This window comes from Nannospalax galili, unplaced genomic scaffold, assembly GCF_000622305.1.
Source record: "Nannospalax galili isolate Female #2095 unplaced genomic scaffold, S.galili_v1.0 scaffold717, whole genome shotgun sequence".
NCBI classification, from domain to species: Eukaryota; Metazoa; Chordata; class Mammalia; order Rodentia; family Spalacidae; genus Nannospalax; species Nannospalax galili.
The window spans coordinates 1366105-1392309 of record NW_008339763.1 but is presented as its reverse complement, the minus strand read 5'-3'; the positions used below and the strand labels follow the sequence as shown (position 1 = coordinate 1392309).

General features: G+C 51.5%; 1 protein-coding gene across 3 annotated transcripts in view; it reads right to left on the bottom strand.

The window, feature by feature from the left end:
• Zc3h3 (zinc finger CCCH-type containing 3) overlaps window positions 1-26205 on the bottom strand; it is a 101793-nt gene that overhangs the window by 65074 nt on the left and 10514 nt on the right. For all 3 annotated transcript variants that reach the window (XR_003849769.1, XM_029564234.1, XM_008834527.3), the window contains exon 4: window positions 2243-2390. Coding sequence is in view for 2 of the 3 variants with exons in the window: in XM_029564234.1 (XP_029420094.1) it covers window positions 2243-2390 (148 nt within the window). In the remaining variant the exon portion in view is untranslated. The remainder of the gene's footprint in view (window positions 1-2242; window positions 2391-26205) is intronic.

Sequence of the window (26205 nt, the reverse complement as noted above, 5' to 3'; positions counted from 1 at the left end):
TTTATGTGGCTTCAATCAGCCAAGTCTAAGTATATACAGCTGACAGCAGGCCAGGGAGCTGGCTGGCAGCCACTCTGCTGAGCAGGCAGTCACACCAGGGCACAGGTGACCTTGGGTACAGGAGGGTCAACCTACTGGAAGTCCTCTTCTGAGGGCCTCCTGTGAACTGTACTCCTAAACTTAAAATTCCTTCCCTGGCCATAAGGCCCAGAAGTCATGACCAAGGAAGGGCCCCAAAATGTCTGGCAAGGGACTACAAATGACCAGGGTAAGTGGTCAGGAGAGAGTGGAAGGGCTCCTCCACATACCCTCAGGGAGTACGTCCATGTTGGTGGGTTAAGCCAGACCTCTAAGCGCAAGGAGAGCCCTGAGGCTTGGAGCCCACAACTGCCAGCCAGTCAGTCAGGGCGTAGACTCAGTTCAGGCACTCATGTTGTGAGACCTGAGCCATCTAAAGGCAGTTTTCACCCTACCTCCTGCCCATCCACACTCACAACAAAACCACAGCAGGTACCACCTTTTCAGGAGAGGAAACTTAGGGAAACAAGGTCAGATGATATTGCTGCTCTTTATACCCTAGTCTCTGCATGAGACCACATGACACGCCTATAGACAGTTCACCCCTTGACCTTGGCCCTTGGGACTGTATCAACCACCAAGATTCTTCTACGACTCTCTCATCCTGGGCACAAGTTTCTAGCAAGTGACCTCCCATTAGGGCCCTCCTACAGGGCTCTCTACTGGAGCCAAACCTGGAGCCTCCTGGGCTCTCTGAGACTGGAGGAGAGGCTGGCTAGGTCCCTGAGGAACATCACCTGGGGCCCCCATCCATGCCACAGGACAGGAGGGATGCAGGCCCAATGCTGGCTGCAGGAGGGGGAGGCTCTCACTAGTTGAGAATCAATAAATCTGAACCTCATTCATGATGATCTGGGGCTCTTATTAAGTAAATTAATTTAAGTTAATTTAGCTCGATCATGACTCCCGATCACAGTGATTTAGTGAAGGGGAAATTGCATTAGGAAAGGCCATGCTCACCAGATAGAGGAACGGAAGAAAATTAGATCCACTTAGCAATGTGAATTAATATGGAAATAGCAGGTGTAAATTTAACCTTATCGAGAGAGTAAAAATTATCTTCATAAATTTGTAGAAATAGCCCCCAAGATGCTTATAAATCTATTTAAAACAAAAATATTACAAAAAGTGCAGTAAAATTAATTTAAAATATACCTCCAGCTATTGCCTCCAGAAAAGGCGGCTGTAGGGCCAAGCCTGGAGTGGCCAGTGGTAAGGGAGGCAGCCAGTGGATCTTGAACAATGAGCTCACCTGCCTGCGGCCCCAGAGCTAGGCAGAGCTGCCACATGATCTGGTGAACCTCTGAGGTTGGCTTCAGTTCTGGAGTCATTTGGGCAACAACAAGGCTAATGGCAGAGCAGCAGGATGGAGGCAGCAGGCCCTGGGATGTGCGGCTCCCCCAGCAGGCAGGCCTACCCATGGTCCCCAACTCCACAGCTCCCCAAGAGCCAGGCTCTGCCACTCTCTGCTACTGACCTGCCCACTGGGATGCCATCCCTCCCTGTGCCTGAAGATGGGACACCTCCACCTAACCAAAAAATAGAAAATGTGGTGACCAATGTCCCCAAAGACTAGCCTCCTTCTGGGACCCAGAGGGGGCCCTTGAGAAGGCAGACACAGATCATTCCTCTAAGGGGATACTCGTACCCTGCTGCTCTCTGACAACAACAGCAAGGTCAGTGCATTCTCAGGGGAAGGTTGTGTGAGGTGGTCTGGGGGCGGGGGGGGAAGCCCTTCATCACCACTCCCTTGACAATCAATATCTTGGTAGCTTTCAGACAGGCTGCTCAGGGCCCGGCTTCCCTCACTAGAAATGTCTCCCCAAGGATGCCCACAGGTAGCTCATCGTAGGTGCACCAAATGTCTTGGGGGCAGCTGTATCTGTGGTGCATGAGGTCCTACCAACTAGCAGGCTTGCTGACAACAGTACAAGACACGTGCACACGTGTGTGTATATGTGGTAAGAAGTAGGCTGGCAATATATCTGGTATACAAATTGCTAAACAAACAAAAAATTAAGCCGTTTGCCAGCCAAGATGTTGCACACCATGAAGCTCCCTGAGGGGAAATGGGTTCCCACGGCCTTTAGGCCTAGCCTACAGCCCTCAATGCCCAGTTAGCCCAGTAGCCAGGCTTGCAGGAGTCTAGATAAGGTCTTCCTACCTGGAGGAGCTCCGCCGGGCCCTCCAGGAGGGCAGAGGAAAGGGGAAGGGAGGAGCACTGAGGGGAGAGCTTGGGGTCTTTTTGATGATGCGGTAGCGGGTCTTGATCACCTTGCTGGAGGGTGGAGTCCGTAGGTGCACATTGGATGCTAAAAGAAAACAAAGGCATAGGCATGGGTCAGCAGAGGTCAGCAGAGAGGGGGCTAGGAAGTCCTTGGGGCCCAAGGCTGCCTGCCCTTGAAGCCCTGGCCTCACGTATATGTCCTCTGGAGTTAGAGAAATCTCCATCACCACCAGGCTCAGCCCTACCCCATGCATACACATACACACATGCATGTGCATGCACACACATACACCATACACAGAGACAGACAGACAGACAGACAGACAGAGAGACAGACACACACACACTCCAAATAGCCTGGCAGCCAAGGCTTCAGGAGGTAGCTGGTTTGGCCTCCAGGAGAGTCCAGAACACCCTCACAGCCATCAGAGGCAGGATGTGGACACTGAGTGACTGCTCCCAGGGAGGTCAGAAGTCTGGCAAACCAAGTCCTGAGTCCTGGGCAACTAAGAGACCTTCCAGGCAAGACTACATACAAAGATTTCCCAGACTCCAAACTCCAGGGTTGGTCTTGGAGGCTAGAGCAGGCAGAGCTCCTGCCCATACCAGAGAGCACACTTCCTCTCCCAACACCTTCCCTCCATCATGCCCAGGCAGATTTATGTACTTAATCACTGTTTTCATAACATTCTGCAGGGTGATATCCACAACAGCTTTTTCTTGCTGAATGTTTCTTGCAATTAGCAGGGATCTGTTTTGCCCGAGTTCCCTTCCACTTGATAGCCAGCAGTTTCTCCATAGCTTCGAGGAACGAGCCTAATTGCCAGACTTTCATAACATACAGCTCTAACTGCCCAGATAATTAAAGCTAACAGGGCTGCCTCCCATGGCTGCTCCCCTCTGGCATGGGACACAGGGCCTTAAACAGAGCACAACCCAACCTACCTGGGTGGCCTGACTCCCTTCTAGTCTGTACCTAGCTTCCTCTGCCTTAGGGCCCCTTGAGGGCACTTGCCTGCCCCTGCTCTGAACTTAGGGCTCTGAGTGGCCCCGAGTAGACTGGAGCTTTTTACAAGCAGACCTCCCACAATTCAGCCTCCTAGGGTAGCACCTCAGCAACACAGACTCTGGAAAGGCCAAGACAAGTTCACATGCCCACACCACAGAAGTGTCACACTGTCCCTGCTTGACACTAAAGCCTCAGAGCTACTGGTTGCTCAGAGCTACAGCCTCCACCACAGCTTTCAAGTCAGCACTCACATTGAATGCCTCAGGGTCACCTGGTCAGAGCCTTCCTGAGAGCTCAAGAGCCCACCCCAGAGGGTCTACACCAGCTGGTCTCTTTTTTTAAAAACTTTTTATGTGTATTTTTTTTAATTTTATATATTATTTTTATTTTATGTGTACAAGGGTATTGCCTGCATGTATGCGAGTGCACCCGTGTCATGCAATGCTGTGGAGGTCAGAAAAGGGCTTTGGAGTCCCCTGGAACTGGAGTTAAGGATGGTTGTTAGCCGCCATGTGGGTGCTGGGAATCAAACCCAGGTCCTCTGCAAGAGCAGTCAGTGCTCTTAACCGCTGAGCCATCTCTCCAGCCCGTGTATAAGTTTTTTAAAAAACTTTTTATTTTTCGCATGCATGTAGGTGCATCACATGCATGCAATGTCTATGGAGGCCGGAAGACGTCTAATCCCAAGGAACTGGAGTTATGAACGGTTGTTAGCTGCCATATATATGGGGGCTAGAAACAGAGCCTGGGTCCTCTGCAAGAGCAGTCACAGGCCTTGACTGCTGAGCCATCTCTCTTGAGAGGAGGGTGTATAGATTACACCTGCAGAGCCTGGGGTGCAGTGGGCTGAGTAACCCTGAGAGTGACAGTGCAAGGCTACTCTGATCCTGGAGTTTAGAGGCAGATACCAGCCAAGGGAAAGTCACAGCAATGTCCAGAAGACTCACATCAGCCAGCCTGCCATCACAATCCATCAGTAGGTCCTCCTGTCTCTCTGATTTCTTTTTTTTTAAAAATCAGTAAGGCTGAGCATGGTGGCACATACCTTTAATCCTGCACTTGGGAGGCAGAGGCAGGAGGATCTCTGTGAGTTTGAGGCCAGCCTGGTCTCCATAGTAAGTTCCAGGCCAGCTGTAGCTTAGGGAGATCCTGTCTCAAAAAGACCAAAAGAAAAAAAAAATCAGTAAGAATGGCCAAGGGTGTCCTACAGACCCTCAAACAATACCCGTTACTACCACTGCTCTTGGTTACCCTTGAGAACTTGACAATAAGACCCTACTGCTGAAGACACTACATATGTGAATCAGAGAACATGGAGAAATGAAGCTGGTACTGACCTGTAAGTCTCACCTCCACTGGCTAGCTTCCATAGTGCCACAAGGTACCACACACACCACCAGAAGGGAAAAGCAATCATCAATCTTACCCTACTGTGAACTCTATGGGCCACAGTTAGGAGCACTTACTGTCCTTTCTCTTTTTTTTGGTCTTTTTGAGACAGGGTCTCCCTGTAGCCTCAGCTGGCCTTGAACGCAGAGACCTGCCTGCTTCTGCCTCCTGAGTGCTGAGACCAAAGGCATGTGCAACCACACCTGGCCTGCACTTAACTGTTCTTTCAGAAGACCTGGGCTCAGTTCCCAGCACTCTCATGGTAGCTAACAACTGCCTGTAACTCCCATTCCAGGGGATCCAATGCCCTCTTCCGACCTCCATGGGTACAGCATGCATATGGCATGCTTACATACATGCAGGCAAAACACTCATACATATCAATAAGATCTTTAAAAAAATTTTTTTTTCCTAAAAAGACTGAGGCAGAGGCAGGCGGATCTCTATGAGTTCAAGGCCAGCCTGGTCTATATAGTGAGTTCCAGGCCAGCTGGGGCTACAGGGAGACCCTGTCTCAAAAAGACCAAAGGGGGGAAAAAAAAAAAAAAAAGACTAGCCTGGCAGGACATGCCCACTGGTGTGAATGTTATGGAAGTGACTGGCTACTTTCAAACTGAATTTAAGGCCTGATTCACAATATGGAGCCCATCCCTAGCACTGTTACTGGGACCAAGAACCTGGAGCTGAACAGGTCACAGGCTGTGGGGAGAACCTACTACTACTGCTCTCTTTAATGGACACGGCATCTAACCAAACCCTAAGGACTCACCCTAACCCACAGATCTGTGCATCTTTCAACTCCTACCTGAAAAACTTCTTTTTGCAGTAGACAGTAATTCACACAGAAATCCTCTGGGCAATGTGTAAAGATTAAGAGACTGCAGAGTGCTCACACTAAATGGGACACCTATATCACACCACTTCCTCCCAAGGTGAGGCAGCACTGAGGACGAGTAGGCAGAGACTGTAAGAGCCAGAGGTGGCAAATGACTACAAGAAAACAGTTTTTCCAGACACAATAAGGCAGTTGCACATATGAACCCACAGTACTTGTGACAGCATGCAGAGCACCTGCACAAGCCCAAGCCAGACAAAATCCCAGCATGGGGCATGGGGTGGGGGGCGGGGGGTGGGAATCCAGGCCTAGCTGAGGAACTGTTGGCAACTGAGAGCTGCTGGGAGGGAGAGAGGCGTTTTCTTTAAGATGCTGACAGGTTGGCCACACTTCAGGATGGACTCCCACCCAGGAGTATTTGGGGAACACAAACTGGACTCCATAGGCCTTAAAAAAAATAGAGGACACAAAGGGGCGGTTGGTGGTTAGGGATGTGGGGGATCTGAGAGTAGATGGAGAAGGGGTCTGAATACAATCAAAATACATTGTATGAAATTCTCAAATAAAAGTGTTATTTTAAAAATTAGTAAGGATTTATTACATTTATACCCTCTGTATGAAGTCAGAGGACAACCTGCAGGAGTCCATTTCTTCTTCCACCGTGTCAGTCCTAATGATTGAATTCAGATCATCAAGCATGGCGGCAAGTGTCTGTCTGCCAAGTCATCCACCAGCCTCTCTGACTTCCTGCCTTTCTTCTCCCCCTTCTTGCTTTCTCTGTCCCTGTTTTTGTCTCTCTGCCTTTCTCAATCTCTCTCTTTCCCTTGTATCTGCTCTATCACTACCCCCCAGTGACTTAATTCTTCCCCTGTACCTTACCTTTTTTTGTTTGCATTTTGAGACAATGTTTCACTCCGTACTCTCAGCGGGCCCTACCTCAGCCGGCCTGGAACTAACAATCCTCCTGTTTCAGCTCACAAGTGCTGCTATTACAGGCTTATGCCGAAATGCCTGGCTGGACCCCATCTCTTAAAGGCTGCCTTGCCTCCCCATAGTGGGCTATCAAGTCTTTGACAGGTGAGCCTTTGGGAAACTCTGATCTAACCACAGTCTTGCAGTAAGGGCTTTAGTTTGCTAGGACTGAGCCACTGTGTGTCTTAGATCATAGACATTTACTCTGTCACAGCTCTGGATGCTTGAAGCCCAAGATGAAGGCATCAATCAACAGGGTTGAAGTCTCCTAAGACCTCTCTCTCTCTCTCTCTCTCTCTCTCTCTCTCTCTCTCTCTCTCTCTCTCTCTCCAGGTCTCTTTAAGAACAGCATCTCAGAGACAACCAGAGAGAAAACAGGAGCTCAGGAACCAAAGTAAAGTATTGGGGCTAGAGAGATGACTCAGCGGGTTAAGAGTACTTGCTGTTCTTGCAGAAGACCTTGAGTTTGGTTCCCAGCACCCACATCAGTGGCTTAAAACCTCCTGTAACACCAGCTTCAGCAACCTGACACCACACCCTCTTCTGGCCTTCCTGCCCTCTTATGTGTACATACCCCACACATACACATGATTTAAAAATAAATCTGAAAAGTTGTATTACCTGGAATCCCCTGGTTCTGAGTGGCCAAAGTAAGTGAATGTGCCATCTGAGCCCTGTAACTAACATGCTTGGACACAGAGAAGAACCTGGTATATAGTGGGTGTCAACAAATAAATGTTTGTTGAATTGAATTTTCAAGGTCTTACAAGCAAGGAAAGACCAACAAAAATCAATAGGAGCTTGTTCCAAGTAAGAGCTCAAGAACATTAGAGTCCTCAAGTTATCAATAACCCGGAGATGACCTCATTGCCTGCAGGCCCAGCCCCAGGCTCTTTGCTTCTGAGATGAAGAGTGTGGCCTGCTGGAACCATTCACACCCTGCCTGGGTCAACCAGGCAACCTGTGGCCAGGGTTCCCATAGAGGGGTATGTGCCATACAGAGCAAGACTCAGAGCTCCACCTACCTGTCTCCCATGCCAGGGTACCCAGGTAAGCAAAAGGCTTCAGGTCTTACTGGCCGGCTTGTAGCCACTTCTGGTTGCATCTTGCTCATGGGCCCCCTAGGGCTGCACATGGCTGCCACTGAGATACAGATCCCAGAACTGTGCCCACAACTTGGGGCCACAAGCCTCACAAGACTCACAAGTCTTAGTCGTACAGCCCAGCACTACTCCCGGGTCAGGAATGTTGAACAAGACAGGAGCTAGGACTTAACTATGCTGGGACCCATGTTTCCTCCTCCTACAGCCGGCACCAGAGCACACCACATCTGAACGGGCTCTGCTCCTTGACCACCCTTTTGCCTAAATTGCCTTCTCCTGATCTTGGGGGTCAAAGTCCTCTTTCACTCTCTTGTCCAGCAGATGTCCCCTCCTGTGGTAGGTCCTCCACTCCCCACTGCCCACAGGACTCTGAATTCTAGAAAGATCCTCAAGCAGGCAGCATATGAGCAGAACCACCCAGGCTGAAGCCTCTGGTTATCCTCATCCCTCCTGCTAACATAGTAAGCTCAGGACCAACACCGTAAGATCAAATTTCTTCACTTTCTGCATTCCACTTGCTATAGCCCAAAGGTCACACCAGGAAAACACAAAGTAACAAATCAGCTCCCTGGTCTCTTATCACTGCCCAGCAGGGTGCAGTATTTTCAAACATCCCTCACCCATCCTATAGTCCCAAGGACCTGCAATGCTTGGAGAAGCTCAGAGGGCTGTTGAAGCCCATGGCACCCTGTAGTAGGGCTGTATCCACCTAGCCTGGTCCCAGGCTGCTCACAATCCCCAGCCTTCCCGGATGGGCAGCTCATATATACTCATGACAATGACCCTGGGGGCCCAAGGCAAATTGTCAGATAGATATGGGCTACAGGAATGAAAGAACCAGGACCCAAAGCTAGTGGAACAAGGGCTCCTAAGACTGCTCAGCACACATGGTTCAGAGTCAGCAGGACAAGGGCCTACGACCACTCAGCATACAGGGTCCAGAAAGTCATGCTAAAAGCAGGCTGGGCCCCTCCCTGATGGGCAGGTGGTAAAGAAAGACTTTGGGGTTACAGGGCAGCAAGGCTCACAGGAACAACTTGGCCCTCCTCCCCGAGGACACAGACGGGGGGGGGGGGTTGCCCCCGCCCCCGTGCTGGCTGAAGGGTTTTGTGTAGATAATCATGTTATTTAGATAGGATGTTGGTTTAATTCCCTTCATTACAGACTCCCAGGGCTGTAATTTTTTTTCTCCGCATGATGTATCCCCTGTGGCACGCTTCACTCAAATCAAGCCCCTTGCGCCTTTATTGCCTACGCTGCCCGAGCTGCGTTATCAGGCCCACACACACAGCCCTCTCCGCCTGCCGTCCAGAGGTCACTTCTAATGACTAATCGATCTCATTAGCTTTCCTAATTAAAAACTTTACTACCGCAATGGAAGACGAACTACCAAAAACTGCTGGCGTCATATCTGAATGGGATATGAACCCCATCTATCAGCAGGGCTCCAGCTCCTGCCCAAGACACTGAACCCTCTGGCTGGGACCACCAGCCTCCGGCCTCGCCCTCACTCCTAAGCTGGGGAATGACCAGGGGTAGCCCAAGGACACCCCAAGAACACAGCTGTGCCCTCACCCCACAGGCATGCCATTAGGAAGGAGGGAGACCCATGGATCTAAGGGGTCTGGGGCAGTGACAAAGTGGCAGGCCAGGGAGCCCAGGAGTCGGCTCCTGCCCAGCAGCACTGCTCTCGCTCTGAAGAGCCTATAATCCAGCCTGCCTTCCTCGGGCAGGTGGCTCCACCGCAGATGTCAGAATCCCCCAGTGGAAGTTATGTTCTTGCTCTGTTCTGTTAGCTGGCAGGAGTTTGAAAGGCAGTTCAGGTTTCTATGGAACTTCAAAGGGAAATAGCTAGGAAGAAAATAAGTTAATTTCACAACTGGTTAATGAGTAAGAGGAAATGGAACTAATACTTTGCAAAGAACTACCTGAGACAGCCCAGAGAAAAAGCTGTCCTTTCCCTCCTACTCTGCAGCTGAGAAGCCAAGCTGAGCGTCCCAGCCACAAGTTACACAGGCTCCTCTAGGAAAGGGGAGGGCCCTGAGATGAAGTCTTGCCTGACTCACAGGGGCAGAAACCCAAAGGTTTCTGACTGCACCCCAGCGTGGTACCCACCCACCCCCTGGGCCTCACTGAAATGCAGCGAGTCTTAGCTGGGGTCCCCGAAACAGGTAGATGAGGTACAGCAACAGGCCTCTGTGTTGAGGTGCCAGCACAAAGACAGCAGTTGTCACAGCTCTAACCTAAGAAAACACCCTTTCATTCCAGCAGGGGGTGGGGGTCAGCTGAGGAGGCAGCCAGGAATTGGCTGCTGAACACAGAATGTGCAATCAGTCATGAGGCAGCCATGCCAGTCAGACAGGAGAGATAGAGCCTACAGACTACGACCCACCTGACAGGCCCCGGAAAACTACGCCAAGTTCTCAACAACAGGGAGACTGGGGAGCAGGCAGACAGGGGTCAGGCCCACAGGAAGGTTGCAGGCACTCCAGTTTGCATGCAGAGAGGGAAGAGACAGGGTAGTCTGGGGCTGGCTCCTCAGAGCCATGGCAGTACTGCCCAGGCTAAGGGCCCTCTGTGGCTGAGGGCAGGGAACCAGGCCATAGGGATGGCTCCAGAGCTCAGGGCATCCTGCCCAGTCAGGCTCTCTGCCCCTAATTCTGTATGATTCAACTTTCTTCGGATATTGCCTAATCTGCTTCTTATCAACAGCTACCCTGACACTTCTTCAATATCTCCAAACTGTCTACACCCTTCACTGGCTGAAGACGGCTCTAAAAAGCCATCATGGCTCAGCCCTTTCAGAAGCCACATTGATTTCTGCTCTACCCCATAAACCATCCACCATTCCCAGTCAGCTCACAGGCCAGCTCCCTGTCTGCCCATTGGTAGTGTCTTCTCCCGTGGGCCCCACCTCAGGCTCGGCATGGGCAGCCCCTAATAGCTCACAGTAGCACTGGCTAAAGGCAGCCTTTACATACTCAACTCTCTATTGTCAATGACTGTGGTCTAAAGAGCCTTTCCCCCTGTCACTACAGTTTCAGATAAGTGCCAGTTCTAGGCCAGCCCAGGACCTGCCCTGGTGCAACTGGCCCGGGAGAAGAGGTCTGAGAACAAGGCAAGGAAGAACAATCAGCAGGCATCACTCTGGCCCTCTTCTGGCACAGACAGATGATGGAGGGCTGCAGTGCACACAGAGCCTGCAGGAAGTGCTGAGATGGCGCTCTGCCCATGTCACTTTGGCTTGGCATGTGCTCCCCAATGGGCTGCCACCCAGGACTGCTTCCTCCAATGCCCACCTCCCCTGTAAGTCCTTTTTCTCTACCTCAGACACTGTTCTTGCCACCCCATAACTCAGGAGCTGCTCCTGAGTCCCTACAGCTGCAGAAGGGCTCCAGGGTCAAGACAGAGACATTCCCCCAGGAGAGTAGACTTTTCACAATTAGTTCCCTAATTTCTTGTATTATAATAGGTAGTGTTCCGGTGCCACATGCACACAGCAGGAAAGGCAGGAAGCATTCTTCCACGGCAACTCTTGAAGAAGCAGGAGTGGCCATGGCTTGCAGAACAGGCCAAGACTGAATAAGTGCCAGGGCTTCAAGAAGCAAAGATAGCCCTAGATGGGGGAGGAGGAAAGAAACTGGAGAGTGCTGGGAGTCGGGACCAGCATCTCCCACACTGCCTCACGGCTAGTACACACTCGCCAGGGACTCAGCACCTGACAATTCTGACTCCTCTCTCATGCCTGGATGTCCAGTTCATGAGACTTTCTAGTTCCTCTGAATTGGCTAGAAGAGGGCTAAAAGGCAAACGTCCAGCAGTGGAGGGACAGGGAATAGTCCCTGGCCCACCTGAGCCTGGGAGATGCAAAACTCAGATAGCAGTGATAGCGAGGAATCATTTGAGCTTAGTGGGCTACTGGGCAGACCCTCAGTAGCTGAGACAGCACATTAGGGGACAGTTACCATCCTGCTCTATCCAATTCCTACTTCCTAGAGGCCCCTGTCTCTTCTGCTGCAGTCAGCAAGTGCCCTGGGGGACACTAGTCCACCCAGGGATCACCCCCGGTTACTGCAAATGGGCTGCATGCTATACATGGACAGGCACAGGAGGCTAACACTCAGTCTGTCTCTGTAGAGTCAGTATGGCGCACCCCGCCAGCGTGGGGCCCCGTCAGACAGCCTCCTCCCCGACAATTGCTGAATTGCACTCTTGGGAAAATGGCCACAAAATTCTAAACAGAACATGCAGCATACATTTCTGAGAGGTCTCTGCTCCCACATTTCAAACCGTGACGTACATCTGAGTTGTCTGTAAAGCCCGCAGGCCTGGCGGGAGCACAGTGCCCACCACTGTAGTAGGAGAGGCAGCGTCAGCAGGATTTTCTGTCTCTCCCAGAAACCAGGGCAGACAAAGTACTGCTTCTAGATGAGAAAGCTCTGTCCAGCTTGGGTGGAGACACCGTATCCCAAGGCCTGAGGCTGAGGCCGGGACACCTCATCGATGCAGCGTGTCGTAGTCCATGCTGTGGCCAGGTGACATGGTTGGGGTGACCAGAGCTTGGGGACACAGCAAGGTTCAACCCAAGTGAAGACTGTGGAACCATCCTCTCCCTGACCACAAAGGCCCACCCAGACCAAGGATCACCACTCCTTGGGGCCATCTTAGACCTGGTCTGTAGACTGCCATTTGCAGTCCCTGAGGCAGCTGGGAGGAAAGTCAAGCAGGGTAGACTCTGGCACTTCTGTTTCTCAATGGGGAGCAGGGATCCATAAAAGGCTTATCTCCTTAGGGAGATAAGGGTCTTCTAACCCCACCCTACCCCTCAAATGAGACTCAAATGAGCCAACTTCCTTGGCTCAGGCCCATTTCTCTTCTGTTTCTGTCATACCAAAACTCACCTGGAGTCACAACCTGGAGTTAAATGTCCCTACCCCAGGCTCTGCTTCAGGTTCTCACCTCCCAATGCCTGACTGCGGCTGTGCCACAGATTGCCTGCTGCATAAACATGCAAAATATACCCACATGTGCATGTACACACATACCAGGCATGCAAGTATTTCCATGCCTAGGCAGCCAGTGTTCCAGGCATGCTGACCCACAGCTCCTGTGCAAGGACAGGACCAGAGCTGCTCACTCTGAGCTCTGGCTCTCATTCTACCAGCTGTTTGTGCTGTGCCAAGTTGAGTTGAGTTATACTCCATGCTGGAACTGGGAGTCATGCTCTGGTGCTAGCCAAAGGAAAGAGCAGCTCTTGTGGGACGCAGCCCTGAAGCCCGAGTTTACCACCTAGGAGTATACCTGGGGAGAAGCACCTGTGTGTGACACCAACAGCTTGGTTCCTACTGGCATCAGATAAAGTGAAACACTGAGCAGACACTTTTCCAGGCCAGAAGCTCAGGGCTCCTTTGTCTCATGCTCAGTCTATCTGATCTCTGACCAGCACCACCATCACCTCTCATCTATGTAGGGATGTCTGGAGCCAGGCTTGAGTGTTTCAGTGTGTGGCATTGCTGAGGCACATACCAGGCCCCACATCACTCCACTCAGCAATAACCCCCTCCCCTGGACCATTGGTGTATAGAGCCAGCCCAACCTCTCCACTGTTCCTCTCTTAGTAGTCCATACTGTATACCCAGATAGCAGGAGGGCCAGTCCTTGGCAGGGCCCAAGCCTGTCCTTGGGGCCCTGGCTCTACGGAGCCTCACTGGAAGCCCAGCCTCCACCTTATGCTCCCTGACTGGGAAGTTTCAGCTGCTTTTCGTTTCCAGACATTAAAATGGAGTATGTACTGCCCCAGTCCTCCATCATGGGAGGCTCCGTCAGCAGCAGGCTCCTTGCATACATCAGGGAGTCGGCGACAAGGAGCACTCCGTTCTGGTCTGCTCATGTATAACACTCGCTCCCTGTTGGCGGCACCGACAGGCTGTGGAGACCCGTGACTGGGAAAGGAAGCAGAATCAAAGCAAGGAAGACGGAAGGCCTGGCCTCTCCTGTTCCCAGGTGCTCTGGACCCTCAATTATTTGGAGGGGCCAAACCAGACGACCAGACGTTCCCTGTCACTAGGAGAGCGCTCTTTGCCTTGCATGCCTACACGTAATACTCACAGTGCCAGTCACAGGGCAAAGTTGAAGGTCATGTCAGCCCCTCAGCATACTAAAGGAAGACAGCAAGGCCTACAAGAGGTGAGAACAACCTGCCTACACCACTTAGCACAGAGGCTCAGCACATGGGTCCAGACTAAGTCATGTGGGCAAGAGGCCAAGCAGCCTTTGCAGGAGCCTCTAAAAGACACAGAGCGCTCAACTCATACTGTTACCAGCATGGGAACAATTGCAGAGGCACTCCATCCTCCATCCATGATAACTGCTAGGTCTGTGCCTGCCCACTTGAACCTGGCCTCCTAGAATCTCCACCTGTGCCCACATTTCCACCTAGGATGACTCCACCTGTGCCCATACCTTGTCTATGGCCACATCTCCACCTATACCCAGACTATAGGCAGGCTACTGCTTTTTTGCACACTGGCACAATGCACACCTAAGCCAGGCCCAGAAACCACCCATACTTAGTGTACAGAACCTATCCAGTTTCAGCCCAGGCTGTTAAGATACAAGAAGCTCCACTCACCTGTTCTTGCTCATAAGGACACACCCACAATGATACAGCTGTATTATCACAAAATTCCTACCCACCCAACTACCCTCCTTTGAAAGCAGTCATTCATGTGCTTCCTGGACCCGTCTATTTCTCTAAATGAGGCAGGATGGCAGCTAAGACAGGGGGCGGCTGGTGAGCACCCCACCCCCACACTGGCGCGGCAGGAGCTGCCAGGGACCATGCTCTAACAAGCTTCAGATGTGGGATGACTGGAATCACAAAGTATGAATTTTTATGAGTCTAATAAATCATTCCACTTTTCCTGTGCTTGATGGTTCCCAGCACTTCACACAGAAGTCCTGCTGCAAAGCAGCCAGGCCCTTGAGTCTCGGGGTAGGCACAGGCAGCATGATGGGGCATCATGGCTCCTCCCAAACACCCTGGCTCTGTACCCTGAGGGCGAGACCAGCATGTCCTACAGGCCTCTTGGGAAGAGCGGCAAGGCAGAGTGCAGGCAGAGGCTCATCAGCCTCTAGCAAGGCCCTACCAGAATCCCACAGTGGCAGAAAAGCATGCTTCCAGCCCTCACCAGGAGAGGACTTTACAGCTTCACGGCAGCATCAGTAGCGGGCGTCCTAGGTCTCAGTCAGAATCTACACAAGAGACACAGGACATGTGTACATACGTCCACATTGCTCACCCACCACAGAAACAGCAGTTAGACCCAGGTCCTGTGAGAGGAGGAGGTTCTCTGGTGTCACCGTCCAAACCTATTTCAGGTGCCTGGCTAGGGTCCCAGAAGCTTCAGTCATTCAGTGCCTCCCAGGTGAATGTGGTCAAGCAGCTGCACCCTCTAGTCCAGAGCTGGCTTGTCATCAGCCATTGCAGCAGCATGGAAACTGGGGATCCGTCATTGACAAACATTTACAGATTATCAAATCACAACAGCGGCCCCAGACAGGACCATAAGTCACCCTAAGCAGCCATCCACACTGCAGTCTGAGGAGTTTGGGCAGCTCAGTGATGACAAATAACTGCTGTCAGCCGCCCTGTCCCCTCGTGCAGGATCCGTGTTCTCTGTTGTTCCACACTACCTGGTGTTTAATGACAACACTGTCAGCCCACGACTCAGAGCCACCAAAGCTGTTGCCGCCTCAGACTGTCAGAGCCCTATTAGAGGGAAGATTGAGACTCTACTCTTCCTAAAGTCACTCAAGCAACACAAGCCACTAGTTCTGTAATTATTGTGCGCTAGTCATCGATCCTGTGCTGACACCTGACCCGCCTGTACGAAATGGGAGTAGTTTGCTGTGTGACAGTCACTATAGATTAAGGGGGTAGGTCTTTCCTCTATTTCTTTTTGGGTTTTTTTTTTTTTGGTCTTTTTGAGACAGGGTCTCCCTATAGCCCCAGCTGTCCTGAAACTCACTATGTGGACCAGGCTGGCCTTGAACTCAGAGATCCGCCTGCCTCTACCTCTGCCTCTGCCTCCCGAGTGCTGGGATTAAAGGAGTGCGCCACCATGCTCGGCTTTCCTCTATTTCTAACCATCACTCTATCCCACCTCAAAGACAGGTAAGAGAAGAAGGGACGGCAGTGCGACCCACTATCAGAGAACTGCCACCAGCAGTGTGAGGTAGGCCAGCAGAGCCTGCCCTACCTAGGAAAGGCTGCACCTCAGGGGGCTTCCCAGACAGCTCCTGATCAGCTTGCAGCTGCACCCAGTCAACTCTCAGGTCCTAGCCTGCCTTGAGGATAGCCTGCTCCACTCCAGTATCTCTCAGGGCCATAGAACCAAAAAGCATGCAGGAAAGGACACTCCATGATGGCTTCTCAGTTGCTCTGCTGTGACACCAGCCCCCAGCACACAGGGGCACAGTACTCCCTCAGTGCCACGGGACCACCTAGAGTTCAAAGCCATAACACAGCATACAATGGAAATGGAAATTTGCTCCTAACCTTGGAAATCCCAAGCCCATGGATGTACATATCCCCAATTCACCCAGCTAGGTTCACCATCACTCCCCCATGCCTGTGACCTAGGGATCCTGTGTCCCCCTCCTCTCCTCCTTGGAATGCTTATGTCCCCAAGGCCCTCTAGGTTCCCTACAATGCCTGCACCAAGGTCAGTCAGACTCACAGGCATGCATGGGCAGAAGCACAGTTCCACAGGACAAGGCCTTCCTGGGTCAGCACCACACCTCCAGCAGGCTCTGAGGGAGGCACAGGCAGAACCCTCAGACTCTCATCATTAAGTTTCAGGGGACATGACTTAGTCCAGGTTCTTGTCTCCTCAATTCTCCTCAGTCACAGCTAGCTGCATCCATAGGGCTCTAGGCCCTACTACATAAAGACCAGCACTATAGGTGTTACATAGGAAGCTGGCTCCCAGGTCAAGAAGCAGGAGAAATTAGAGCCCAGGCTGCATTTTGGGGAGCCCAGCAACCTGAACTACTTAAGCTGCAAAGTGATTCCACTGGACAGCCAGGTAGAAAAATAGCCTCAACTTACCCCAAAGAGCCACAGATCTAACTATCACTGGGCCCATTTCTTCCTACCCACAGCTGTGAGCTGTGCCTCACCAGTGTTGCCTGGCTGGACTCTGAGGTCAAGAAGACAGATCACAAGGTTGAAGGGGCTGCCGAGTGGCTGAGGTCTCAGCCCCACTCTGTAGGCTAACCCTGAGGGAATGAACAACCTGCACTCCACTCGGCCTTCTCTTGGCATCCCTCCTCCAATTCCTGAGTCAGAGCCACAAAAAGGTGCTCTGAGAGATTCTGGAAACCATGCTCTATAAAAAGTAGCCACAACACTGGGTGTGGTGGCATACGCCTTTAATCCCAGCACTTACTCAGGAGATCAAAGCTGACCCAGTCTACATAGGGAGTTCCAGGCCAGCTTTGACTATAAGGAGACCCTGTCTCAAAACAGAAACAAATAAACCAAAACAGTCACAAATAAAAAGAAACTGAGCACCCCTGCCAACCCTGGGCTGCCAGGCCCTTTGTGACCACTCTTCAGTGTTCTCTGGGGTCACCCCTGGGCTTTTACTGCAGAGGGCAGCTCCTGGCGCCAGACACTAAACATGCTGGGACTCACCTCTAGGCCCCTTAGGAGTCAGTCTCATAATCACCAGGCCTGCACTGTGATCAGCACCAATGAAATACCCATCAAGACGGTTAGAGGTGGCAGGGTGGGAACTATACTCTCAGGAGAAAGTTCTAGTACATATCACAGCTTCCAGACAATTACACGCTCACATGTGCTTTTGCACATGCACACATGCACACACACGCACATGCACACACACACACACACAAAGTGCATGTAAGAAATGCCTACAGAGTTGGGTCAGCTACCTGACAGTGCAGGCTAGGGCCTGAGAAATTGGCAAGCCTCCCCTGCCCTCAGTCCAATGGAGGTCCTAGCAAAAAGGTGGGCACCCTGGCCTCAGTTGGAGCTGCACTAGGTACCAGTTGGGATGGGCACCTGACAGGATGGCCACCACTGCTCTCAAAACAAGGAAGGCGCATCCTCCTCTAGTCTCCCAGCCATTAGCAGTGGCAACAAATGCCTCATGTCTCCTGATGATATCTCCCAATAAAAGAGGCTGGTAGGGCCTAAGGACAGGAAGCAGTAGGTGCCACACTGGCCAGGCACAGGGTATCTTGAAGAGGAAGGGGCCTCAGCACAGTCCAGCACCTGTGAGAGCCAGAGATACTTCTGACCACAAGGGCCTTGGCAGGATAGAACAGAGAGGGGAGGAAAGAAGGAAAGGAACTGAGCTGCAGTCCGGAGAAGGGCTGGGGGCACAGAACCTACCAAGTGGTGCTCAACACTAGTAATTTTTTGTTTTGTTTTGTTTTTGGTTTTTTGTTTTTTTTTTTTGGTCTTTTTAAGACAGGGTCTCCCTGTAGTCCTAGCTGGCCTGGATTCGCTATGGAGACCAGGTTAGCCTGGAACTTAAAGAGATCTGCCTGCCTCTGCCTCCCGAGTGCTGGGATTAAAAGCCTGCACCACCACACCTGGCCTCAACACTAGTGTTAAAACAGACATTTACGGACTGGAGAGTTGGCTCAGCAGTTAAGAGCACTGACTGCTCTTGCAGAGGACCGGGGTTCGATTCCCAGCACCCACATGGCAGCTATGAAAGCTATGAACCGTCCTTAACTCCAGTTCCTGAGGAATCCAAAGCCTTCTTCTGACCTCCGCGGCATTGCATGACACGGGTGCCCTCACATACATGTAGGCAATACACTCGTACACATAAAATAAAAATAATAATAAATAAAATATTTTAAAAAACAACAACAACAACAGACATTTACAGTGGTAGACAGGCGGAAACATCTTCAACTAGCACCCACCCCCTCCAGCTAAGCCCTTTAGCCTACCTTTAGCCTACCAATGCCTCCTCTGAGGAGACAGCACCACAGGGGAGCTTTAGCAGAGTAGCAGTCAGTCCTATGCCAGCCCAAATCAGTATCAACAACCCAAACTGCTCACCCAACCATGAGACCTGGAAGAGGACGCCTACCTTGGGATTGGAAGCCCAGGGCAGCCCCTCCCCATCTGGAAGGCAGAGTCAGAGGCCAGTTGGGCTTCTCCAGGACCCAAGGAGGAGCTGGTTCCTCTGCTGGGCCTTGAAGGGATGAGACAGTGTCACAGCACTGTTGGGTAGAGAAAGGGCAGCAGGGGTGTCTGAGCCTGAAAAGCATGTCTCAGGAGCTTAGGGAAGACTAAGGCAGGGACTAGGGGCATGACAGGACCATGACAGTCCCCAAAGTGCTGGTCCTATTCCAGCCTTCTAGACATACAGCGATGACAATGCACAGGGCTAGTGATTGGTGGCATGGTCAAAGCTCAGAAGGCCTTAGTGTCTCACGTGGGCCACTCAGAATTCCAGAGTATCCTTGTGAGATACACATGAAAATTCTGTTCCCAGCTGCTGAGATGCCTGCTCCCAAAACCTTCTCAGGCAGGAAGGCTCCGTAAAGGCCATGGTCATACTTCAGACCACCCAAGTGCCTCCTCTGTTAGTAACACCAACCAACTGCAGGAGTGGGAGCTTCCAGACTCCTCAGACACACGCCCCACCACTTACTCTGCTGCTGATGCAGAGAGGGCAATTAGCAGAAAAGCTGCTAGATCCTATCATGGCCCCTGCAGCTTAGAATGCACCATAATGAGGAAGCACACAGCCCAGGACTAATTTAGATGAGCAGAACCCACAGCATGACGAGACAGCCTGGTGGGTGCTGGGGGGGGAGGGTGGCTGACCACTGTACCTCCTACAGCCTGAAATATCTTCACTACCCTGGATATAAGACCCTGGGCTCTGAATGACCCAGGCTGACATACGGCGAGCACCCCCAGGAGAGGTGCCTAGAACAACATTCTCGCAGGTCCCTTAGCCACATTTTAACAAGTTGGGAGGGGCATATGTGCCAGAAACACAGACTGCTGGGCACAGTGCCTCATCCCATGGATGCCCTGTAGCACTGAGCTCCCTCAGCATATCCTAAATAGGCTCCAGAGCAGAGTGGCTGACATAAGGCAGGGTCAGGTGAGCTCTAAGACTTAGTCCCTCAGCACAACTGTGGGAAGGTAAGGGAAATTCCCCAGAACCTAACACCTGCTGATCCAAATAAGCTCCCTGATGCTAGGCTGGGACCATCACAGCCACAAGGGAACTAGGCCTGGCTCTGAGCAGCATCCTAGCTGGGAATCACACTCCCCAAGAAGACAAAACCACAGTTGGGCCGGCCCTGTGCAGTCATCTACTGGCCCAGGAGGCTTAGCTCAGGCCAGTACTCTTGGGTACATGCACTCTATACCTCCCATGACTCTGTAGGTCCTGTCACATACCTAAAACACAACAGCATCCATCTGCAAATTTTTCTTCAAACTTTTCATACGTGCTGTCTACCACTCTACATAAAATAACCAAGCAAGTGTGCAAATTAGATTTGACTCAAAACAAACACAAAACAACAACAAAAGAGAACCAACACCAGAGAGTGGAATGGTCAGACATCTTAATAACCGAGTAGCCTTTAAAAGTAGGATTGAGGGCTGAACACACAGCTCAGGCTGTAGCTATTAGGTCCGTCTAGCATCTGCAAGGCCCTGAGTTCAATCTGAGGCACACAGGGAAGTGGGGGAGCAGAATTAGCATGACTTCTTCCTGACTTGGACTTGAAAATCGACTAGATGAGGTCAGGAATGGTGGCATATGCCTGTACTCCCAGATAGTCAGAAGGCGAAGCAGAGAGATAACGACATCTAGGCCAGTCTGCTACAGTGAGAACCTCATCTCAAAAATTTAAAGCTTATCGTGTCAGGTATGGTGGGCCATGCCTATAAGACCAACACTCAGGAGGCAGAGACAAGGAAGATTGTGAATTCAAGACTAGCCTGGACTACATACTCTGAGTCAAAAAAAAGATTGTATTTAAGGGTTTAAAAGACAAGTCTTCAGGCCAGGCGTGCTGGTGCACACCTTTAATCCCAGCAGACGGGAGGCAGAGGCAGGCAGATCTCTGTGAGTTCAAGGCCAGCCTGGTCCCCATAGCGAATCCAGGCCAGCTAGGTCTATAGAGAGACCCTGTCTCAAAAAGACCAAAAAAACCTTTTTGCTTCATACAAAAAATATACTAGAGAAAGCCTGAAAGGAAATGTATACACATATATATGCTTCTATGTTTCCTCTGTATGTATATACACATACTACAGAGAATCCATGTAGCTGTAACCTATCAGAAAGAGGCATTACTATTACAGAGAAAGACATTTCAACAATAGTCACTCCACCAGGGAGACAATTTCAAACTGATTTTCACCCAACAAAGTGACCCCAAGATGTTTAGTGCCAGATTGATATCAGAGAAACAAATGTCAAACACTGGGACACATGAACTCACCTCTCCCAGGACTGTAGAAAACAGACTCACTCCCTCCCCTCCAGAGTTTGTAGGAATACAGAAGGTTTTGTTTTTGTTTTGTTTTTTTTCCGGAGACAGGGTCTCTCTGTAGCTTCAACTAACCTGGAACTCTCTATGTAGATTAGGCTGGCCTCAATCTCACAGAAATCCACTTCCCAGTGTCTCCTGAGTGCTGGGATTAAAGGTATAAACTACCATGCCCACCTTAGCAGGACAATTAGCACAACTTATTTTTACAGCACCATATACTCAAATAGTGGGAATTGGTGGGAGTTACTCCGGGAAGTCCCAGGACCTGGGAGATAGAGGTGATTTCTGTGAAATGGAGGCCAGGCTGGTCTACATAGAAAGTTCCAGGCCAGCTGGGGGGCTACAGGAAGACTCTATCTCGAAAGAAAGGGAGGGAGGAAGGAAGACTGACCTAGGCCTAGAGGAATAGACCAAAAAATGTTTCCAGAGTCTCTTTCAAGTAAAGCATATCCCTAGAGACAGCTGTCAATCGTGTTGTCTCCAAGGCCAGGGTCTACTGGCTGAGCCTAAGGCAGGGCCAGGCCCAGCCAGCTGGCTGCTCTCACTAGCCTTAGACACACCCTGACTAAGTCTTAGAATGCCATTGTTGGGCTCCAGCACAGGCTCCAAATGGGGTCTCTCTGTACATCCCTCAAGCAAAAATAGCAGCCTAGCCTCTACCTCATGAAACCACACCTTGCTCTTTTCCACAAGGCCAGTCCATGGAGCATGGAGAGGGGCTCCCCCGTCAGCTACCAACTTCCAGAACCCTCAGCAGCCACCTTCTAGCTCACATAGCTGTGGAGTGCTGCCCCAGAGCTTACAGTAAAAGTCTACAGGGACCCCAACACCCTTTCAAGTCAATGTCCATCACCAGATGAGACCAGATCAGGTCCTGCCACTGCGTGGAGGCATCCAGGGGCTCCTAAAAAGAAGACAATAGGAACTCTGTGTCCCACCTACCTCCTATGCTCAGTTGTCTTCAGCTGAAAGAATTCCACCTAGAATGTTCTCAGGCCCATCATAAACACACCCTCCTAGGCCAGGCAGCTCCCAGCATCACTCCATGGGGCTCATGACCCTGAGTACCAATCACAGTGCTACTGTCTTTGCCTTTGCATGGCTCCAGAGGGAAGATTCCCCTCTCGGTCCCACAAGGGGCAGCAGGCCTGGGAACTGCCCATGAGAGCATGTCTAAGTCAAGAACTGGTGCCCTGAGCCAGGCCATCTAGCACTCAGAATTCCATTTTGTTCTCCGTCATGTGAAAATGTCCTGACACAGGGATGGAGCCTGGCTGGACCCTCACAGTCTCAACCCCATGCACAATGTTCAGGTTCTAACCCCAAACGCCATGGAAAGCAAAAGCAGGAGAACAAGGCCCTGCAGGCATGGCACCAGCCAGAGCAGCACTCGAAGCCACCTCTAGGTGGAGCCTGCCAAGTCTGGGTAAGCTCTGGGCTCAGAAAACTGTCACCTGCCCTGTCACCATGAGACTGATAACCTGCCTGAGACTACCAACCACTAACTGAGGACTGCTCAGCAATAAAAGCTCCTAGAGCCGGGGGTGGTGGCACACACCTTTAATCCCAGGCAGATCTCTGTGAGTTCAAGGCCAGCCTGGTCTACATAGTGAATTCCAGGACAGCTGGGGCTACAGGGAGAGCCTGTCCCAAAAAGAAAAAAAAAAAAAAAGAAAAAAAAAAAAAAAGAAAAAAAAAAGGCTCCTGGAAAGCTGCCCACGATCAAGGCACAGCCCAGCACTGAGGAGCCATAAGCTGAGGCTGGCCCCGTGGGCTTCACCCTGGCCCCTACCTCTATTCCCCACTTAGAACACAGGTCCAGGATGCAAGTCCCTTTCCTGATCTACCTAGAACCCATCACTGCATCCCACCACAAACTGGCTCCAACTCCACATTAGGGGCATTTGCCTGCAGTTGGCACTTAGCCCAGCAGTTGGCCCATCTCCTGGATGTGTGAGGGTCCGGAGGAGCCCCTTCTCCCCAGGACAACAGTGGAGACAGACTAAGTCCCATCCCCTATAGAAAACTGCCCATGGGGCCCAAGAGAGTGCAGACCTTCACAGGGCCAGGGGAGAAGAGCAAGGGCTTGGGGCTTGCAGACTGACTCTGGACAGGCATACAACCTCTAAAACCTTAGTGTTTTCCATTACAACAGGCACCAAACACTAATCTGAACAGCACTGACTTAACAGCATTGGCTTAACCCTCGATTGCCTCACAATGAGAGACAAAGTCACTGGTGGCCCCATACAGCGCAAAGAGACCCTCTCAAAGCATACTGGAAAGAAGGCCATGACAAAAGATACTTGATGGGGTGGGGGAGGGGTAGAATGAACCTGACAGCTCTCAGCTCCAACAAAGAAGACAGTCCCAACAATCAGCTGAGGAGAGCCTCGGGGGCCACTGGAATACCCTCCTGGGGATCCAATGCTGTGGTTCCCCTCATCCTGTACTCTGTTCACAGCACCCTCTGACCCTGCCCCCCGACCCCAGGTGTGAAACCTACCTGCCACCAACATCCTGTTATCCTCTGGCCCTCAGGAAGCCCTGACCAGCCTAGGGCCACTGCAGCTGCAAAGACCCCAGCTAAAAGGCTCTCTCTGCCTTTACAACACCTTCTACCAAGACTCACCTTAGTGCTAATGGGCCACCAGGGCTACACCACTGGCCATGTGCCAGGACAGGGATGGCACAGAGGAGGGCAGGAGACACCAAAAGAAACTGAGGTATCTTTCTCACCAGGACCACATTCCCAGCATGCTGTGAGTGTTGGGCAGGGGAACCAGTGAGAACTACAGGGTTTCCCAGCTGAGACGCACATCCACATAGAATTCCGATCACACCTAGCTTGGCCTGATTGGTGTCACAGCAAAGGACCTTTGCAAAATATACCATGGGAAGAGAGGGGTTGCAGGGGTAAAAGGCACCCTGCAGTAGGGCAGAGGGGAGGTTAGCACCCCAGCAGGAAAGGAGACAGGATGTAAACTAAGGTACCAAATTGTCAGGACCTACAAAGCCACACCTAACCTCTAGCAGGTAGGAACTACCTAGACACACAATCAAATCTGGTTTTCTCACCAGGTGGCCCCCACAAGGACTGGCACAACCTCACATCCTTCTCAGGCAAGGAGAACCACCAGCTAGTGAAGGTCATTGCCAGGAAGCAAACAGGAGACAAGTGTGTTAAACTGTGTTCCAACACTACCTCAGGGCCCTGGTGCTGGAGGACAGACCAGGACATGGAGGGTGGCACCTAGGACAATCTTAATGCCTTGCTCTCTGGAAACCCTGGGTGCTCAGCAGCACATTCTCATGGGAGTCAGCAGGCTCTGTGGGCCCCAACAACCCAGCCAGAGGCAACTGGGCAGAGTTTAACCCTGAAGCCCAGCACCTGCTGGAGGCCTAGCTCCTGAGACCTTAAAGCCAGTTCAAGCTCACTGGCCAAATTGCCATGTTTGTTTATAGTCTGCCAGGACACAGGGGATATGCAACCTCTGGCCAGGTCCACAGTAACGAGAAAACTACTCACTTCATTCTACAAAGGAGCTGTTCAAACTGTCCTAAGCCAGAGGACCAAGGGCCTGCTGCCCTAGAGGTCAAAGCTCTGGCCACCCTGATACCACTAGCCTTTGCAAGTCAGGAAACAGACAGGGCAAGCCTAGTCTTCAGCTTCATGGCCGTGCACTCTTATGCCAATTCTTGTGGAATAATTAATTAGTATGGCCACGACAAACGTAAAACTGGAGGCCTCCAGCATGCCTGATAATTTATGCAAGATCCAAGGATCGCTGTGGCTGCCTTTCCCAGAGCCCAATTCAGCACTTTCTTTTTCCCTTATGAAAGCAGGACTCCAGATTTAACTGCTCTCACGCCCTTTAACAGTGTTTGCTGTAGTAAAATCGAACAGCACAGCTGCATACCAGAGAGCAGTGATGGATCACAAAGCCCTAGGCATTGGGCAGGGACTCCCGGGTGGCAGCAGCAGCAGCAGCAGCCACACAGTCCACAGGAACAACATACTGGCCTGTAGACTCTACTCCCTCCGTCTGCACAGCAACCCTGGGAGCAGCCAACTCTAATTTTGAGATAGGGAAACTGACACCAGTTCAAGGAACACAGGGGGCCCCAACTCCCAAAGCAAGGCAACTGTACCAACCAGTTTAGACAGGCTAAGTCACTATGTGCACAATATCTCAGCCAAGTTCCAGAACTTGCACACCAGATGTGGCTGCTCCCAGCATCCAACAGGAAAGGCTGACATCTAGCTTGGCCTCTCACCCAGGCCCCGGACCCTGAGCCCTGCCCTACAGGTACAGCAAGCCCTCCCTGAGCACTCCAACAAGAACCCTGGACCTCAATGCACGTCTACTATCTTCTCTGCAGCATCTGCCACCTCGGCCGGGGCTGGGGCTAGGGAGACAGCAGCATTCATCCTGTGGCCTGTGCTGGGTTGACTGCAGCTCTCTGCTCCCCCACAAAGACCCATGCTTTGGGCTGACTTAGAAGGCAGCCAGCCAACAATGTCAAGGGTTATTGCCTGCGGTGGTTTAAATGAAAATGTCCCCCATAGGCCCCAAGTGTATGGACATTCTGTCCCCAGATGATGGCGCTGTTTGGGGAGGTTTTAGAAGGTGTGGCCATACTGGAGGAAGCACGTCACTGGGGGTGGGCTTAGAGAGTTCTTAAGCCTTGCCAGATCTCCAGTCGCTCTCTTGCTTCCTGTGCCTGCGTGACGACGTGAGAGCTTAGCTTCTGCGGCTCCTGCTCCAGCCACCTCTAGCCACCAGGCCTCCCTGCCATGACGGACTGTAATTCCCCTGGAACCGTAAGCTCAAATAAACTCTTCCTTCTATAAACTGCTTTGGTCAGTGTTTCTACCACAGCAACAGAGCAGTGACTAACACACTGCCCATGCTACCTCAGGCAGAGGAAGATGCTGCCACTCCTGAGGCTCTCTGCCGTCAATGGATACATTCCATTGGCAGTAGCTCCCAGAGGGCCGCCCAGTTTAGGACCA